Source organism: Biomphalaria glabrata, chromosome 17 (assembly GCF_947242115.1).
Source record: "Biomphalaria glabrata chromosome 17, xgBioGlab47.1, whole genome shotgun sequence".
In the NCBI taxonomy this organism is placed as follows: Eukaryota; Metazoa; Mollusca; class Gastropoda; family Planorbidae; genus Biomphalaria; species Biomphalaria glabrata.
The window spans coordinates 3,059,728-3,077,483 of NC_074727.1; the positions used below are offsets into that span (position 1 = coordinate 3,059,728).

General features: G+C 37.8%; 1 protein-coding gene across 4 annotated transcripts in view; it reads right to left on the reverse strand.

The window, feature by feature from the left end:
- The window catches only part of LOC129923645 (kelch-like protein 40), a 19,469-nt gene extending 1,959 nt beyond the window's left edge, over positions 1–17,510 (reverse strand). Inside the window, exons 1-2 of one of the 4 annotated variants that reach the window (XM_056015602.1) lie at positions 17,389–17,510; positions 2,001–2,695 (exon numbers count right to left, since the gene is read on the reverse strand). In XM_056015602.1, the coding sequence (XP_055871577.1) occupies positions 2,001–2,695; positions 17,389–17,423 (730 nt within the window). In that variant the 5' untranslated portion in view covers positions 17,424–17,510. Of the gene's footprint in view, positions 1–360; positions 2,696–7,328; positions 7,544–17,388 lie in introns of those variants that run through there. The other 3 variants (XM_056015601.1, XM_056015599.1, XM_056015600.1) reach the window with 3 other exon arrangements.
- Positions 17,511–17,756: the final 246 nt, after the last annotated feature.

The following is a 17,756-nucleotide window of genomic DNA, read 5'->3' on the forward strand; positions in this document are numbered from 1 at the left end:
GTGCACTTTTTTTTATGTACTGTGTTGTGCTTCATAGTGCTGTCATCATGGGCGAAATGAAATTCCCCCCCCCCCCTTTCCGAAGGGGGATCGGAATTCAGTAATTGATTTTTTGCTTTGATTTTGTTATTTTGGGTGACATTTTAATACAATACCATCACTTGCCCCAGCGCAGCCAAGAGGTTTTGAGTTTAAAATCCCCTACCGGGGGGGTTTGAGTTTAAAACCCCTATCAGGGGGTTTTTAGTTTAAAATCCCCTACCAGGGGGTTTTGAGTTTAAAACTCCCTACCAGCGGGTTTTTAGCTTATCAGGGGTTTTTTTGCAGTTAAATCCCTCTCTTCTAATAACAAAAAAAAAAAAAAAAAAAAAAAAAAAAAAAGGAAAGGACTATCCCCAAATTCCAAGAGCACAGTTAGGGAAGATTTTGATTTTATAACCCCCAATTCAATATAAAAAAAAACAAATTACACACTCAAAATTCTATGAGCGTAGCCTAAGGGTATTGAGTTGAAACCCCCCCCCCCTCTTCAGTAGGGTTTGAAGCTAAAAAAAAATACCTCTTCAATATAAAAAAAAAATTCAATTACGCACTCAAAATGTTATGAGCGTAGGTAAATGGGTTTCGACTCAGTTTTGAGTTTAAACCCCTTTAGCGGGGTTTGAAGGTAAAAAATACTTCTTTAATATTAAAAACGAAGGTAATTATACACTCAAAATTCTATGAATGTAGTCAAAGGGGTTTTGAGTTTAAACTCTCCTCCAGTGGAGTTGGAAGCTAAAAAAAATAACTATTCAATATAAAAAAGGCACTCAAAATGCTATGAGAGTTGCCAAAAGGGGTTTTGAGTTTAAACCCCCTTTAGCGGGGTTCGATGCTAAAAAAAATACCTCTTTAATATAAAAAAAGCAAATTACACACAAAAATTATTTGAGCGTAGCCAAGCCAAGCTATTTTGGGGTTTTGAGTTTAAACCCCTATCCTACAGTTTGCTTTTCTTAAAAGTTTAAAACCCCTCCAGATGGTTTTGAGTTAAACAAAAATTCTAAAGCAAACTACAGTTACCAAATACTATGACCGTAGCTAAGTAGGGTTTTGAATTAAAAAAAAAAGAGATTTTTTAGTTTAAAATCCACAACAGATGATTTTGACGATAAAACTTCTCTTTTCAATATAAAATCTAAAACAAACTACAGTCACCTAATTCCAAGAGCGTATTCAAGAGAGGTTAAACATTTCTACCAGTGGCGGGGCTCCATAAATAAAGTGCTTTGAAAAGTCATCTGTCGAAATTGAAAAAACTAAATGTGGCTCAACAAAGATGGCTAAGATAGATTTTAGGAGTCATTTATAGAGATCGGGTCTAAATCAAGGAAATCCTATGCCGAATTGGGAGTCGACCCCTTAGTAAGGTTGTGACAGAGCGTCGCATGAGGTTTGCGACATGTTCTCCGACAAAATGAACTACGCATACTTAAGGGTTGCGATGACATCCTAGTACAACTTAGTGCCAGTAAGGCAGTGAGAATAGCGCTGGGGCAGCACCAAACGCTCCCCCAGATCCCATTGCTGTCAATGGCGGGGAGTTTAAACAATTTTTCTACTAACTTCAGGAAGAAACACTGTAGGGCATAATAAACATCTTTCTAAAGAATGAAGGGTCAGAATGTGATAAAGATCATGTACACACACATACGTGTTGTTAATGCTCTTTTTTTATTTTTGTTTTCTTTTCGGGGGGTGGGGGGAGGGGGACAGGAGGGGGGAAATATCAATATCCTCCCCAAACCCCTCCGAAAAAAAATCCTGGCTACGCCTATGGCTGTCATAGTCACACTCTAACACCTTTTTTGCTGCTTGCGCGTTCACCAGTGCAACTGCTGCTGTATCTTCTTGAACTAATTTGTTGGTTAATAAACTAGCAAGGCATTTCTTTGACATTTTAGACATTTGTATAACTTGCAATAAATTACTTAGTTTGGAGACCCTGCATTCGCTACCTTGCGTGTCGTCACTCTTGCTAGGAACGCACCACTTCAAAATAGACTCGATTTGAAAATCTACACTGACTGATACATTTTTCATGAGCAAAATGTTCACAAAATCTTCATAGAGAAGTTCCCCGAAATTCTCAGACTTGGCGACGGAAGCGAAATTTTCGGTCATAAAATTTAAGACCGATTTTAAAACTTTTTGCGACTGGAGTAAATGTGCATCAGCGTAAATTGAAAAACAGTCTTTAATATTCATGTTTTCTAGAATAAAGTCTTCACAAGCAGACATCAAAAAGTCTATCTGGAGTTTATGCGCTGCTTTCCAGACACCAGTCATAGATTCTGCAGTCAAAGCACTGGAATCTCCGTACATAACACCAAGAACTAGTCTAAAAATATCTTCGGAAATTCCATGTACAGTTGTTGATACTTTAATAATTTCTTTTATGTCCGATCTTAAAAGAGCCTCAAAAAATTTTGAACACGCATTGATGACAAATCTGTGGCATGGAAACTCAACATCTCCTATAAAAATAGTAAAGTCACAAAATTTATCCCTGGCAAAAACGTGACTCCAGCTATGCATCACGCCTTTCTCAATTTTACTTTTGATTTTATTGGGTATTTTCTTTCTTATTTCCGGTTTCTGTTCTTTGATTTCACTTTTCTTCTGAAGATACAGAACTAGTTTTGAATCATATCTGAAAAACAAAAGACACACATATAAAGTAAATTGAGAATAAAATCATAAACTGAAAGTCTTCATGGCTGCGTGGTCGTGTGGTATACGCGCTGGACCATCCTTAGGTTGTCTCAATGGTCCCGGGTTCATAAACTGCCCGCTGCCATCTCCCGTCGTCCTGCGGGAGGTTTGGACTAGGAAGTAGATTATCCTCAACTCCGAAACATGTTAAACATCCGGAACATATAAAACAAATAAGCGGGGGGGGGGGGGAATATAAAATGTGTAAAAAAAAAAAAGTAAGATTCCCCTTTCAGACCTTGTGGCCTATATGGCAGAAGATGTAAAGGTCATCTGTTTCTGTGGCCTACGGTTAACTAGAGTGTCATGTGGCCAGCACAACGACCCACCGCATTTACTTTTTCCCAACTAATGTCAGATAACCATTAGAGCTGGGTGGACTCAGGGGCGCATAAGGATCCCGAAATTAAATATCCCAGTATTCCCCAGGATTCGAACCCTTGTTCCCCGGTTTGGAAGCCAAGCGCTTTACCACTCAGCCACCGCGTGTTAGAAAATATAGAGAGAAAGCAGTTCCTCCTTCTTCACGCAGCAATTTCTCCTTCTCCTAGCAGCTGTTCACCCTTTTTCATGCAGCAGTTCCTTCTCCTAACAGCAGTCCCTCCTTCTTCATGCAGCAGTTCCTCCTTCTCCTAGCAGCAGTTCCTCCTTCTCCTAACAGCAGTTCCTCCTTCTCCATGCAGCAGTTCCTCCTTCTCCTAACAGCAGTTCCTCCTTCTCCTAACAGCAGTTCCTCCTTCTCCATGCAGCAGTTCCTCCTTCTCCTAGCAACAGTTCCTCCTTCTTCACGCAGCAGTTCCTCCTTCTTCATGCAGCAGTTCCTCCTTCTTCATGCAGCAGTTCCTCCTTCTTCATGCAGCAGTTCCGCCTTCTTCATGCAGCAGTTCCTCCTTCTTCATGCAGCAGTTCCTCCTTCTCCTAGCAGCAGTTCCTCCTTCTTCGTGCAGCAGTTCCTCCTTCTTCATGCAGCAGTTCCTCCTTCTTCATGCAGCAGTTCCTCCTTCTTCGTGCAGCAGTTCCGCCTTCTTCATGCAGCAGTTCCTCCTTCATGCAGCAGTTCCTCCTTCTCCTAGCAGCAGTTCCTCCTTCTTCGTGCAGCAGTTCCTCCTTCTTCATGCAGCAGTTCCTCCTTCTTCATGCAGCAGTTCCTTCTTCTCCTAGCAGCAGTTCCTTCTTCTCCTAGCAGCAGTTCCTCCTTCTTCGTGCAGCAGTTCCTCCATCTTGATGCAGCAGTTCCTCCTTCTTCATGCAGCAGTTTCTCCTTCTCCGCGCAGCTGTCCCTCTTTCTCTACACATCCACGCGTGAAGGCCAGGAGTTGGACTGGTTGTCAGAGGCTATTTCAGAGGCCTGTCATTGGAAGAATTGTATAGGTAGTGGAGTGCTTATATCCATTACCACTTCTGGCAAAAGCAACCTTACGGAACCGGTTTGCAAGTAGCCTGCGATCATCCCCCTGGACACTGCTTATAGCATGCTCAGTGCGCCATGGTCCAATCACTTTTGTTGACCAGTTGAGGGGGAGGGGTATTTAGGAGAAGGTTTCCGTCCTACCTTTTCAAAAACTTTTTTTTTTTAAGTTGTTAAGTCTGAATTAGAACTCGAGCCTTCATGATGGAAGACCGACATGTTTAGCCACTGAGCCATTTCATACTTATAAAAATATATTTTCTAGTCTTTTGTTAGCTTAAAATGTTGAGCAAACGACCTAATTCTCTACACAAGGCCTATCTCCTCTTAACTTAACACATTATCTTTTTAAAACAAAATTTATTTATTACAAATAATTATTGAATAACTAATGGGGTTTGTTGGACTAGTCCGTTTCGTTTCTTTGATATTGGGCTAAAGTCGCTTTTTTATTTATTTATTTTATGAGTATTTTACCCAAGATCTGTGTTGTTTTTTCAGGACTAGCTTATTTCATGTACCCGGCATTTTCCTATACACAATTTAATACACAAAGTAATTGTTGAAAAAAATTGTAATGATTTTAAACTTTAAATGATTACTTAAAAGGGTGTTACTCTAATCAATGTGAATATTATTTTGTTATGAATGTCACTGTTTATTTTGTGTCTGTTCTAGTTTCTTAAATTTTTCTTGAGTAAAGGGGTCGTTTTTCTCCTAATGGGTATACCTGACTTCTCCAAGCAGCCTTTGTAAAATTTTGGTCCTAAATAATGCTATGTTTATAAACGAAAAATCGCATGGCTGCATTATGATGAATGTACGTGTTAGTTCAATATATTTTATATTACTAGGTAACTATAAATAACCGCATAAATAGATGTAAGTTTAATTTTTTTTTTCTGTTAGATATAGTCATATAACAAATTTTTGTTTATATCCTAATTCTAAAAAGGAATAATAATAGAATTATACAGTAAAAATAATCACTAAGTTTTTCTTTTAATAGTTTTGAAAGTCTAACTGAGTTTGTGTTTTTGCAGATGTACACAAGCTACACTATGAGCCAGTCCATCTCTTCTGACTATTTAGAAATGAGAGTAAAAATGTAGGTTTCGATATTTTTAGCTTGAATCTAAGAAGTTACAATCTTCAAACAACTAATATATTGCCTCTTCCATACAACTTTGTAGGCTACTTAAAAAATAGGCCTATTATTATAAAAAAAATAATCAGTCATTATAGACATCATTCGTAATTTTATTCTTAGGTCTAGGCATTGAAAAGTAAATCTATTAATAAACTAAAATCGATCTAAGTCTAAGTACTAACTTTTTAAATAAGTCATTATAAGTAGAAGTATTATAATGAATATTGTATAGATCTAGATTGACTATATTATAGATAGATCTATAGATCTCTAGTTTAGTAGATTAAGTATAGAGTATAGTAAACGTATTACAGTATTATTAGATCTATGTCTTATGTCTATCTTTATATCTAATTAAAAATTCTAATAATCTCATAATTAAAAAACTTTAGTCTTTATTAATATCTAGACTTTTTTCTTATAAAAACTGACTATAGGCATAGCATAGGCTAGACTCGGCAATCTAGTCTCAAGATAGAATCTATACTATTACTAGATCTATTCGATTTTTATATATAGATCTAGACTAGAATTATAGATCTAAATATACTAATGGATAGATGATATGAGGTGTTAGCTAATAGCGTTGCTCAAGAAACAAACCTGGGTTTTTCTAAACTCTAATACTTGGTATGTAATAGTAAAACAGCACCTACCTAAATAAATCGTAACTAGCAATCAAAAACCTATATTTATTGTAGTATATATAGGTCTGTGGTTGTATTTTATATAGCCTTCGTAACTTCTTCTATAGAGAAATGACTTTTTGTAATTTCTTTTACTGAAAATTGGGCTATTCGCGTCTGACACATATATAATTTTGATGTTCAGCAACAAACCCCATTGGTTAATTTTCTGATCGATTCACGTGTGGTCGAGAGGCTAAGTACGCCTGAACTTGGCTTGGTTTGGTTACAAATGAAAATGGATCAAGGTTCCATACCCCACTCGTGCAGAGTTGTGTTTACTGAGCGCCTAAAGGCAGCACGGAAAACCTTCTCCCAGATACCCCCTCCCATGCCAATCAGTGATTGAAATTGTGATATCACTTTTCTTTTTTTTTTCAATTTGTTGCCCCGATCGTTTGTTCCCGGTAAAGAAGTTATACTTTTATTTTTGCAATTACATTATATATATAAATATATATATATTTATGGCGGGGAAATCCCCCCCCCCAATCCCCACTCCCCGAAACAAAATCCTGGCTACCACCGGTGCCGAATCCGGAGTCACAGGTTCGAGCCTCGGTCGGCGCATGCCCTTATTTTCGTAGCATTTTAATTCACTACTTTCTCTCTTAAAAACTTGGACCATGGTGCTGTTATTCATTTATGTTTAATATATGCATGTATCACATTTGTTTCAGCACCTAGCTTTAACTCTATGTTTATCTTTACTGCATTATAAGCATGAAAGTAGCGCTTTATAAAAGCTATTAAAAAAAATGTTGTCAGCGACAATAAATAATTATGCAAAGAGTGGGAGAATTAACGTCTAAAAGATTCCACCCAGACACAAAGAGACAGATGGAGGGAGTTGATTTAAAGTTTGTAAGAAAAAAAATATGGAATCGCCTCTAGCTTGTGCTATTTTATGTGATAATGGGGATGTTCACTTATTTTTGACCTACTTTAAAGTAAGTCACGTGGTTATGGTCTTATACATGACAATAATGGCAACGTCTTACTATGATAAGATGTACATCTAGATCTGGTACGAGCTTAGATCTAGTAGAGCTACTAAATAATCAAATCAATTAAACAATTATTGTAACATACATTTTATTATTTAAAGATGTCTAGATCTAGACTATTTTCATATTCAAACTGCTATGAAATCAATGAGGCCATAAAATATCATAAATGTAAACAACACTAGATTCCCTAGATCTACCACTTGACATGAAAGAAATACAGAACAACCCAATGGGCGTGCGCAGGTACCACTATTTACAGTAAATGTCATCCACAGTGGCACAGAAGTCTGAGACGAATGTTTGTAAGAGCACAGTACCTTTTGAAATCCTCGTAGCCCTTAAACGACATGATTTTAATGTTTAATGGACACAGGGTTGAGCCCAAATACAAATAATGTTTCAGGTTATTGAAATCAAAACTTACAAAATCGGGAAAAACATTTCCTAAAAATAAATTGTGAACCCATTTTTCTTTTTTTTTTTCAATTTGTTGCCCCCATCGTTTGTTCCCAGAAAAGAAGTTGTACTTTAATTTTTGCAATTACTTATATATATATATATGGCGGGAAATCCCCCCCAAATTCCCACTCCCCGAAAAAAATCCTGGCTGCGGTCTTGCCGTCTGGATATTGAAACCTTTTAAGCGTGAAAAAAATTCAGATCCTAATCACAGATGAAGCCATTTTAATACAGGAGCAGCTTATTGAAATATCCACAAACAAGTATCTAGGAACTTAAACCAATGTTTTAACAAGAATACCACAAATTCTGATTACTAAAACAGATTCTAATATTATATCATATATTATGGGTACAGAAATTGTGGAGTGCTTCCCCGTCTTCCTATTTTAGTACAACTTGGATTCATGGCCGTCATGAAGCTCATCGCAAATACAAGAAACCGACTAGAAATTTGGGCTCGTTTAGGTTTATGGTTGCTACTTACAAACATTGAGCTTATCAGACGTTACTTCAAAAAGAAGATGATTACGTCCTACGCGTCATGCATTTAGTCATGCATATTAACCAATGACTTAAATTCTGCCAAGTCACTGGTTTAACTGGCTAGCTCAGGCAACCCATTCCATGCTCTTATAGCACTAGGGAAGAAGGAGTATTTTTACAAATTTGTCCTAGCATATGGGACGTGAAGTGTAAGTTTATCTTTGTGTCTTTCAGAGTATTTTATTAAATTGTGTTTTTGTATTTGAAGATTATGGTTCAGTGTTTTATGTATAATTGCTACTTTACTTTTGAGTCTTCTGTCCTGAAGGCTTTCTAAATTTAGTGATTTTACTAAAGGTGTTACTCTAGTCAAATGTGAATATTCGTTTGTTATTAATCTCACTGCTCTATTTTGTGTCTGTTCCATTTTCTTAATGTTTTCTTGAGTTGAGAGGTCCCAAACGGAGGATGCATATTCTATTATCTTATCTTATCTTATATAATACAGACGTTACTTCAAAAAAGAAGATGATTATGTCCTATGCGTCATGCATTTAGTCATGCATATTAACCAATGACATAAATTCTGCCAAGTCACTGGTTTTCCTGGCTAGCTCAAGCAACCCATTCCATGCTCTAATAGCACTAGGGAAGAAGGAGTATTTGTACAAATTTGTCCTAGCATATGGGACGAGGAATGTGCCTTTATCTTTGTGTCTTTGTATTTGAAGATTATGGTTCAGTGTTTTATGTATGATTGCTACTTTACTTTTGAGCCTTCTGTCCTGAAGGCTTTCTAAATTTAGTAATTTTACTTAAGGTGTTACTCTAGTCAAATGTGAATATTCGTTTGTTATTAATCTCATTGCTCTATTTTGTGTCTGTTCCAGTTTCTTAATGTTTTCTTGAGGGGTCCCAAACGGAGGATGCATATTCTATTATCGTCCTAACCAAGGTTAAATAACATTTTAGTTTTATGTTCTTATTTGATTTATAGAAATTTCTTTTAAGAAATCCTATGCTTTGTCTGATTTTTTTGTAGTTTCATCAATATGTGGATTCCATGATAGTTTTTCATTTATTATAACACCTAGGTATTTTGCGTTTTAAGTCTGTGTTTCTGGTTTGCCATGAATAAGATAAGTGGAATTAATTTGTTTTAGTTTTTTGTTACTCTTAATAACTGACATTTTTCTGGGTGGAAAGACATGCTCCAATTTAATTCCCATTTCTGTAATTCATCTAATTCTCTTTGTAAAATATCTTTGTCTTGTGTTGTTTTTATTGTTCTATATATAATGCAATCGTCTGCAAATAATCTAAATTTTGTTCCTGAGGTAATGCAATTTGGTAAATCATTTATGTAAATTAAAAATAGTAGTGGACCCAAGACTGTTCCTTGAGGTACACCTGAGTTTACTGTTATCGGTGTTGATTTAGAGCCATTTATTATTACAGTTTGTTCTCTCCCTATCAGAAAATCTTTAATCCACTGATGCAATGGACCATTAATGCCGAAATATTTGAATTTTTTAAGCAAACTATGGTGGTGAACTTTGTCAAAAGCCTTGGAAAAATCTAGTAAGATAGCATCTATTTGTTCACTATTATCTAAACCTTTTGAAAAGTCATCAATTAGTCGTATTAGTTGTGTTTCACGTGATCTATATTTCCTAAAGCCATGTTGGTAATGGGTAAGGACATTATGTTTGTCTAAGTGGTTTATGATGTTCCTACGTATTATGTGTTCTAGGATTTTACATGTGATGCTGGTAAGTGATACTGGTCTGTAGTTTCCTGGGTCAGATTTTTATCCTTTTTTAAATAGGGGGGGGGGTGACATTAGCTTCTTTCCAGTCCTTTGGTACTTTGCCCTGGTTAAGCGATGCCTGAAAGAGTATTTTGAACACTGGGGCTAGCTCATTGCTTAGTTCTTTGAGTAATCTAAATGGGATACCATCAGGTTCAGACGGTTTATTTGGTTTGGTGTTGGCTAATAGTTTTTGGATTCCATTTTCTTGTACTACTATATCTTCTATGTTGTCTGCCTGGTCGTGCGGTTTGCGCGCTGGACTGTCGTTCACATTTATCGATGGTCGAGGGTTCAAACCCTGCCCGCTCCCATCCCCCGTCGTCCTGCGGGAGGTTTGGACTAGGAAGTAATTATCTTCAACTCTGAAGGAACATCCGAAACATGTAAAACATTTTACAAACAAACATTGTCTATTTGGTTCAAATTAAGTATTATGTCTTTGTCTCCTGGGGCTGAGAATGCTGTTGCAAAGTTTTTGTTTAGGATGTTTGCTTTAGTTTCATTATCATTATGTATTATGTTATGTTCATCTTTTAATGGCGCTATGCCTTTTGTTTCCATTTTCTTAGACTTAATGTTTGGCCATAGGTTTTTGTTGTTATCTTTAGATATTACATTGTTTATGTATTCACTCTGCAGCTGTCTGCTTACTTTTTGGGTTAGGTGTTTAGTTTTTATATACTTTTTGTAAACTCTTTCTGCCTTAGTTTCTTTAAATTTTCTATATAGGTTTTCCTTCTGTTTACAAAGCTTCTTTAGTCTATTACTAAACTAGCATATATTTATTTTGTTTAATGTGTATTTAGTTGGTATATGATTTTCTATAATGCTTATAAGATGATTTTTAATGTAATTCCAGAGGTCATCGACTGGTTGGCTAATACCTTTTTCTAATAAGAATGTTTCTGGTGAAAGAAGCTTCTCGCTCCTCAAACGTAGTAAAGAATGAATAAAATGCAAAGTTAATTTTCACTTATTATTCCTATCCCTACGCAAACTTGGCCCCGCGAAATCCGTTTCGCGTAGGGCCCCACAACGGTTAAGTACGGCCCTGATATTTAGTGACGGGTGAATACAGAGTAGATTACTTGTTCCCCTATCCCCCTTTTTTTTAGCAGCTAAAGCTACGTGGGGTAGAAATAATAGAGTGATCTTTCCATGACTTCTGGGTCACAATGGTTAAGTCCGGTCCTGCTATTTAGTGGGGGACACGACAATTCGTTCACTGACATTTCGTTCACCGACAAATCGTTCACGACTTTTCGTTCACGCGACTATTCGTTCACCAGACATTTCGTTCACCCGACAATTCGTTCACGCGACATATCGCTCACGGACTATTCGCTCACAGACAACTTGTTCACTGACAACTTGTTCACCGACAGTTGGTTCACGACAAATCGTTCACGCGACTAATCGTTCACTAACAATTCGTTCACAGACAAATTGTTCACAGACAAATCGTTCACTTGTTATTTCCAAAAACAAAAAATTGCCAAAGATCAGGCCTAATCCGAAATTCTTTAATTTTTTGTTTGTTGTTAATATTTTGTTAATGAGGAAAGTATGTGATAGAATATATACTTAAAAGAAAAGAGAGATCTTACAAGCAAGCTGAAACATTTAAATGGGCCCTCACTTTACTATAGGTAACATTTTTACTTTCAACATGTAGGCCTTCTTTTACACTCATGTCCTTCATGTAGTCTTGTTCGCCCTACCCATATTTACTTATCTTCTTAATAGCGGTCCAGATGTTTAATTAACATACCCATTTTATTGACATCTTATTAACAAAAGCAAATATACGCACAGACAATCCTGTCAGTGTTTTTACGTGAGATTTTTAACAATGGTACTAGATTTGTTACAATACATGGTTTCATTGTTCAACTCTGAACGTCACATACTAGATACAGATCTAAGGTTAATACTTATCAATTAAGACATCTAAGAAAAAAAAAAACTAATTACATACACAACACTAGGAAATATTTTGGTTCCCTATCAAAAAATTATAAATTTATCGCAATACAACAAAGCTAAATTGTTTCCATAAATTTGATATTGAATTCCAAGCAATAAAATTAGTCTACCAATGGGTGGTCACATATAGAAACAAGTTAACTAAAATAAAAATAAATAAAACTTCTTTTAAACTTGATGGAAAGTACTATACTAGTGTCTAGTAGATATTTTCAATGTTAACAGATTGAACATATGTATAGGCAATGTCCAATAAAGTTTTATTACTTCCAGAGGAGCCGGTCTGTCTAGCACTCAACTAGGTGTTAACTAGAGTAGCCAGATGAATGGCTAGATTCCAGGTAGATGAAAAAAAAAAGAGGGGGTGTAAAGGTATATTAAAGGTGAAAGTAAAAATGTTACCTATAGTAAACAGTAAAGTGAGGGCCCGTTTACATTTTTCAGCTAGCTTGTAAGATCTCTTTTATTCTTTTAATTATTATTTTTATCATATACTGTCCTCATTAACAAAATATTAACAACAACAACAACAACGAAATTAAATAAACTCGGATTAGACCTGATCTCTAGAAATTTTTTGTTTTTGGAAATAATAGCTACAAAAGTTTTAATGTAAATAAATTAAACACGCGACGAGAATATAGCCTAATATAAACAATATGGTACTATCCAGTGAACGATTTGTCTGTGAACAATTTGTCCGTGCCGTGAACGAATAGTCGCGTGAACGATTTGTCGCGTGAACGATTTGTCGTGAACCAACTGTCGGTGAACAAGTTGTCGGTGAACAAGTTGTCTGTGAGCGAATAGTCCGTGAGCGATATGTCGCGTGAACGAATTGTCGGGTGAACGAAATGTCTGGTGAACGAATAGTCGCGTGAACGAAAAGTCGTGAACGATTTGTCGGTGAACGAAATGTCAGTGAACGAATTGTCGTGGAACCTATTTAGTGACGGCTGCACACTATTTGTTCTCTCCCCCCCCCCCTCCTTTTTTTTCGAGGGCTAACTCTAGTCCGACTTGCAGAAATAAAAGAGTGATCTTTCCTTTACTTCTTCTTCTTGTCCAAACTCTTGAGCCATGAAGAGAATTATTTGTATAATAGATTGTTCACAAAGTAGTTATTTAAGTCATTTCAAGTTTATTAGTAAAGATATATTACGCCTACATAGGTTCAGTTATCTACCAGCAGTTTGGTGATAGCAGTTATTGACCGGTAACCATAATGTAAAAATTCCGAAACATGTAAAACATCCGGAACATGTAAAACATCCGGAACATGTAAAACATCCGGAACATGTAAAACATCCGGAACATGTAAAACCAACATTCTACTTAAGCTTTCAGTTTTTTGTTTTGTTAGTTTCGGAAGTTCCTTAAGAAATGAAGGCCCAAATCTCTTGATAGACGACAGAGGATGGAAGCGAGCCAGGTTCGAACTCCGGTCCCTTGTGGCGACAGCCCAAAAGTAGAGCCTGATCATATAACACTGTCTTTGGCTACTGAAAGCAGCTTTTCCTGCTAATTTGAGTATCCAAATATCTTCGCTGTGTACTAGAATTTAGCTAGATTGTAGCGGCGCTAATTTAACAGAACCTCTAATTAGCACCATTCATTTATATTTACACACCGTGTGTGTGTTTGTGATATATTCCCTTTTTTTCCGTTTCATTTGGGAGGGAGGGGGGGTTGAATCCCTACCCCGGCTACGACCATGATACTTGTAGATATGAACACATTAATACACATAGGTCGTAATTATCTTACTTTTTTTTTATCTTATCTTTTTAAAAAAAAAACAAGTTTACAAAAGACAGTTTGTGTGGAAACACAAACTCAAAATCGGCCCCCGAAGTAAAATGTTTTACATAATTCGGATAATCCTTCAGAGTTGAAGATAGTTTACTTCCTAGTCCAAACCTCCCGCAGGACGACGGGGGATGGGAGCAGGCAGGGTTTGAACCTTCGATCGTCGATAAATCCAAACGACAGCCCAGCGCGCAAACCGCACGACCAGTGGTCCACCCAGGTAGGCTTCAATATTTTCAGAAAGAACATTCGAATGAAATTATATCAAAGACAAATGAGAGATAAGAATGGAGAAAGAAGGTTAATAGATCTTGTGTAGTGCCCCAACAGTCCCGCAGATCAAAGGATACGTGAAAGTGAATGTAAAGTTAGATGTGAACCTGGCCTAACTAGTTTGTGGTCTATAGGGCAGATGATGTAAAGTTCATCTGTTTTTGTGGCCTACGGTTAACGAGGGTGTCATGTAGCCAGCACAACGACCAACCGCCTTTGCTTTTCCCCAACTAATGTCAGGTACCCATTAGAGCTGGGTAGACTCAGAAGTTGAAAATCCCAGTCTTCACCAGGATTCGAACCCGGGACCCTCGGTTCGAACTAAATAAGTTGATTGTTTTGAAAAGGCTCAATCTCATTTTCGAATCCTCAAAAAAAAAATAAAAAAAAATTCCGCAATAGAAAAATGTTCACAAAATGATGTTTATAAGATTACTATTCGTCTTACATTAGGTCTAACATATAATGCATACTAATTAGCTTTTTCTTATAAAAAAAACTGCTTGCATAATTGATTTTAAAAATTAGAATTTTCGCTTTCAGGAAAAAAAAAAAAGTGGCCGTTGCATCAGAACTTTGAATGGTCTAAAATATTGTGAAGTCGGATTTTCAATATCTCTTCTAGTTTACGAGATCTAAACGGGACAGACGGACAGACGGACAGATGGACAGACATTTCGCACAAAACTAATAGCGTCTTTTCCCCTTTCGGGGGCCGCTAATAAACATGTATAATTTACAAGATAAGGTGACAGGATACATCACAGATGTAATGGTGTATAGTATTGTATAGTAATGTTTCTTCCCGGGAGAGGGGGGTGTAGTCTGCAGATTGTTAATTTACTGTAAAATCTAAATCTACAGATCCTCTCTTCATACTATTTTTAGTCTGAATCCACTTCAGAGAAACTGACCATGGATAGCACGAGGTCTTGCGGTCATGGTCAGTGAGTTCTACTGGAGTAAAAAATAGTGTTGTGGTGGCGGAAATAAAAGGTATGCGGATGGGAAGAGAGAGAGAGAGAGAGAGAGAGAGAGAGAGAGAGAGAGAGAGAGAGAGAGAGAGAGAAAGAGAGAGAGAAACAGATGTTAGAAGAGAGGTTTTAGCTTTTCAAAAGGCTAGTTTTGACTTTTTTTCCACCATGGTTGATTTTTTTTGGGGGGACTCGACTGGGTTTTTTTTTTAAATTTTGGGATCATTTGGGTTGTCTCTAAGTCCACCCAGCTCTAATGGGTACATGGCATTAGTTGGGGGGAAAGTAAAGGCGGTTGGTCGTTGTGCTGGCCACCTGACACCCTCGTTAACCGTAGGCCACAGAAACAGATGACCTTTACATCATCTGCCCCAAAAGATCGCAAAGGTCTGAAAGGGGAACTTTACTTTACTAGAATATAACTTGCTTATTTCACGTGATGATTCTTTTCTTGACTTTGTGTTAGCGTTTGCTCTTTAGTTCGAGATGAACCACAGTCGTTCTACGACTGACGGAGGCCAACCCGTCAGAAAATAATCACATAACTAGCGTATATGTGGATCCTGTCTGCAAGATACTGGACAGCAGCTTTCAAGTCCATGGCCTCCTTCGGTCAGAGACACGACATAAAAACCTTGGCATTAGTTATGGTTGGAACAATGTCCCACACACAGCGGATGAATCAAAAGGTTATCGGCTCTGCCAAGGTGTAGCACTGCACGCTGCAAGCCGCTTAAGGGCGGTAATCGTTGGCAAGGCAACGCCTCATCTAAACTGTTGCAACGTCTAGAAAACATCATTAAAAAAAGCATCAAAAATTACACTCACAACATTACCACATTTAAAGAAACTTTTTGAACAAACGTGCCTAAGGAAAATCGAAAAAATCTTGGAAGACAACGGCCACCCGCTCCATCAGAACTACGCCAGGTCGTCGCGAAGTGGGCGACTGCTGTCAATCAAAACAAGAACGGAGCGGTACAAAAACTCGTTCGTACTTCACTCGGTCAGACTCTATCACCGCCACTCATTGATCAGGGAACATGAAATGCACCAAGATACCTGTGTGTAGTCGCTGAATGAACTCTTTATGTTGTCTGTTGTATTTATGTGTATTTTTCTGTTGTGTCGTCTTTATATGAGAAACGAGTCCTTGTAATCACAACGAATTTCCGTAAGGATCAATAAAGCAGTCTTTTAGTCTTAGTCGTTAAGGGTTGCCGGATCCTGGTTTTTCCTCAGGGTTTGACTCATAAACCTTTCCCGTGTTTGGGTATAGCTGCATAGGCAGAAGTTTGAATTAAGAGTTTTCCTTCACCTAGGTGGGTAGCTAGCCATGACTAACGAACAATCTTACGTAACCGGTTAGCAGGTAGCCAGGGATCAGACTTCTGGACACTGCTTATAGCATGCTCAGAGTGCGATGGTTCAATTACTTTTGCGACCAGTTGGGCGGGGGAGGAAGGGGGTTTCCGTGAGGTTCCGAGATGCGTTTTCAAAAGTTAATTTCTAAAAAAAAGTTCTTTGAGTCTGAATTTGAATTCGAGCATCCATGATGGTAGGCCAACATGTATAGCCGCTGAGCCATTTAAATACTTATTAAAATAGATTTTATAGTCTATTGTTAGTTTAAAATGTATAGCAAACGACCTAATTCTCTACACAAGGCTTATCTCCTCTATTTAAAACTAAAATTATTAATTGCGATTGACTAATGGGTTAATATTTTGATAGCTTTATGTGTTGTCGGCGACAATGAATAATTGTGCAAAGTTTCAATTTGATCCAAGATTAGCAAGTGGGTGAACTAACGTGTACAAGATTCCAGCCAGACAGATTGAAAGAGACCTTCGATGAAGTCCAGTAGGGAATCGGCGCCGGAGGCGCCATTATCCCGTTGATGGTTAGAAAGGCTTTTATCCAACCACCAGGCCTGGACATGGGGCTCTTCACCCCTGTCCTGTCTGAGGGCACCCAACGGTAGGCGGCCATATCGGTTGACTGACTGGTAAAACCGTGCCGTGCCTTTTACACAGCGCACCGTAACCGGTCCTGGCCCACTCGCTATAAGTGGCCGGGAACAGCGCTAACTGCGGGGAGCTTGTCTCATATTCCTATACTGTAACCGCCACTATTCCGTGCAAGGGCCGCCACTCCAGCCAACGGGTCACTGATGACGGCCCCCTTTGTGGAACGGCGTGGCGGACTTTTTGGACTGGGTTGCAGGTTACTTGTTCCATCCCCACCCCGAGTGAGATAAAAAAAAACAAAAGCTCACCCAGGGAGACCTGCTAGAAGGCCTGGTTCGCTACTCGTACTTAGCCTGTCCAGATCCACCTCTGGATGTTTCCACCGGAGGGCCACACTGAGGCGACGGGTAGCTGGAAATCCTCCGGGATTGAAAGAGACAGATGGAGTGAGTTAATATAAACTTATAAACGCCTAAAAAACGTCTCTAGCTTGCGCCATTTTAAAGTGATAATTGGAGTGCGTAGGCCAATACCAGTTTTACAGTCATATCGTCCACAGTGGCACATAAATCTAATACTAATACCAGTGTTTTTATTAGTACAGTACCTTTTGTAGTCCTCGTAGTCCTCATTCAAGGCCATGATTTGGTTTAATTTGAACCTGTCTCCTGACACTGGGTTGAACTCAAACACAAACAATGTTTCAATGTTAGGAAATCATAACGTATCAAAATCGGGAAAAACATTTCCTAAAAATACATCGTAATACTATCTCTTTTTCAGTTTGGTTGCTAACATCCTTTTTTTCCCGGTAAAGAAGCTATCTATGATCTTTACAATACTAACAATAGTGGCACTTCCAGTTTTGCTATTACTTGTATTTTAAAATAGTCACTTAAAGGATAACATTAAAGTTATATTTGAGGTCCTGTTTTCAACCATTTTAGCCTGACCAAACAGAACTCCAACAAATGT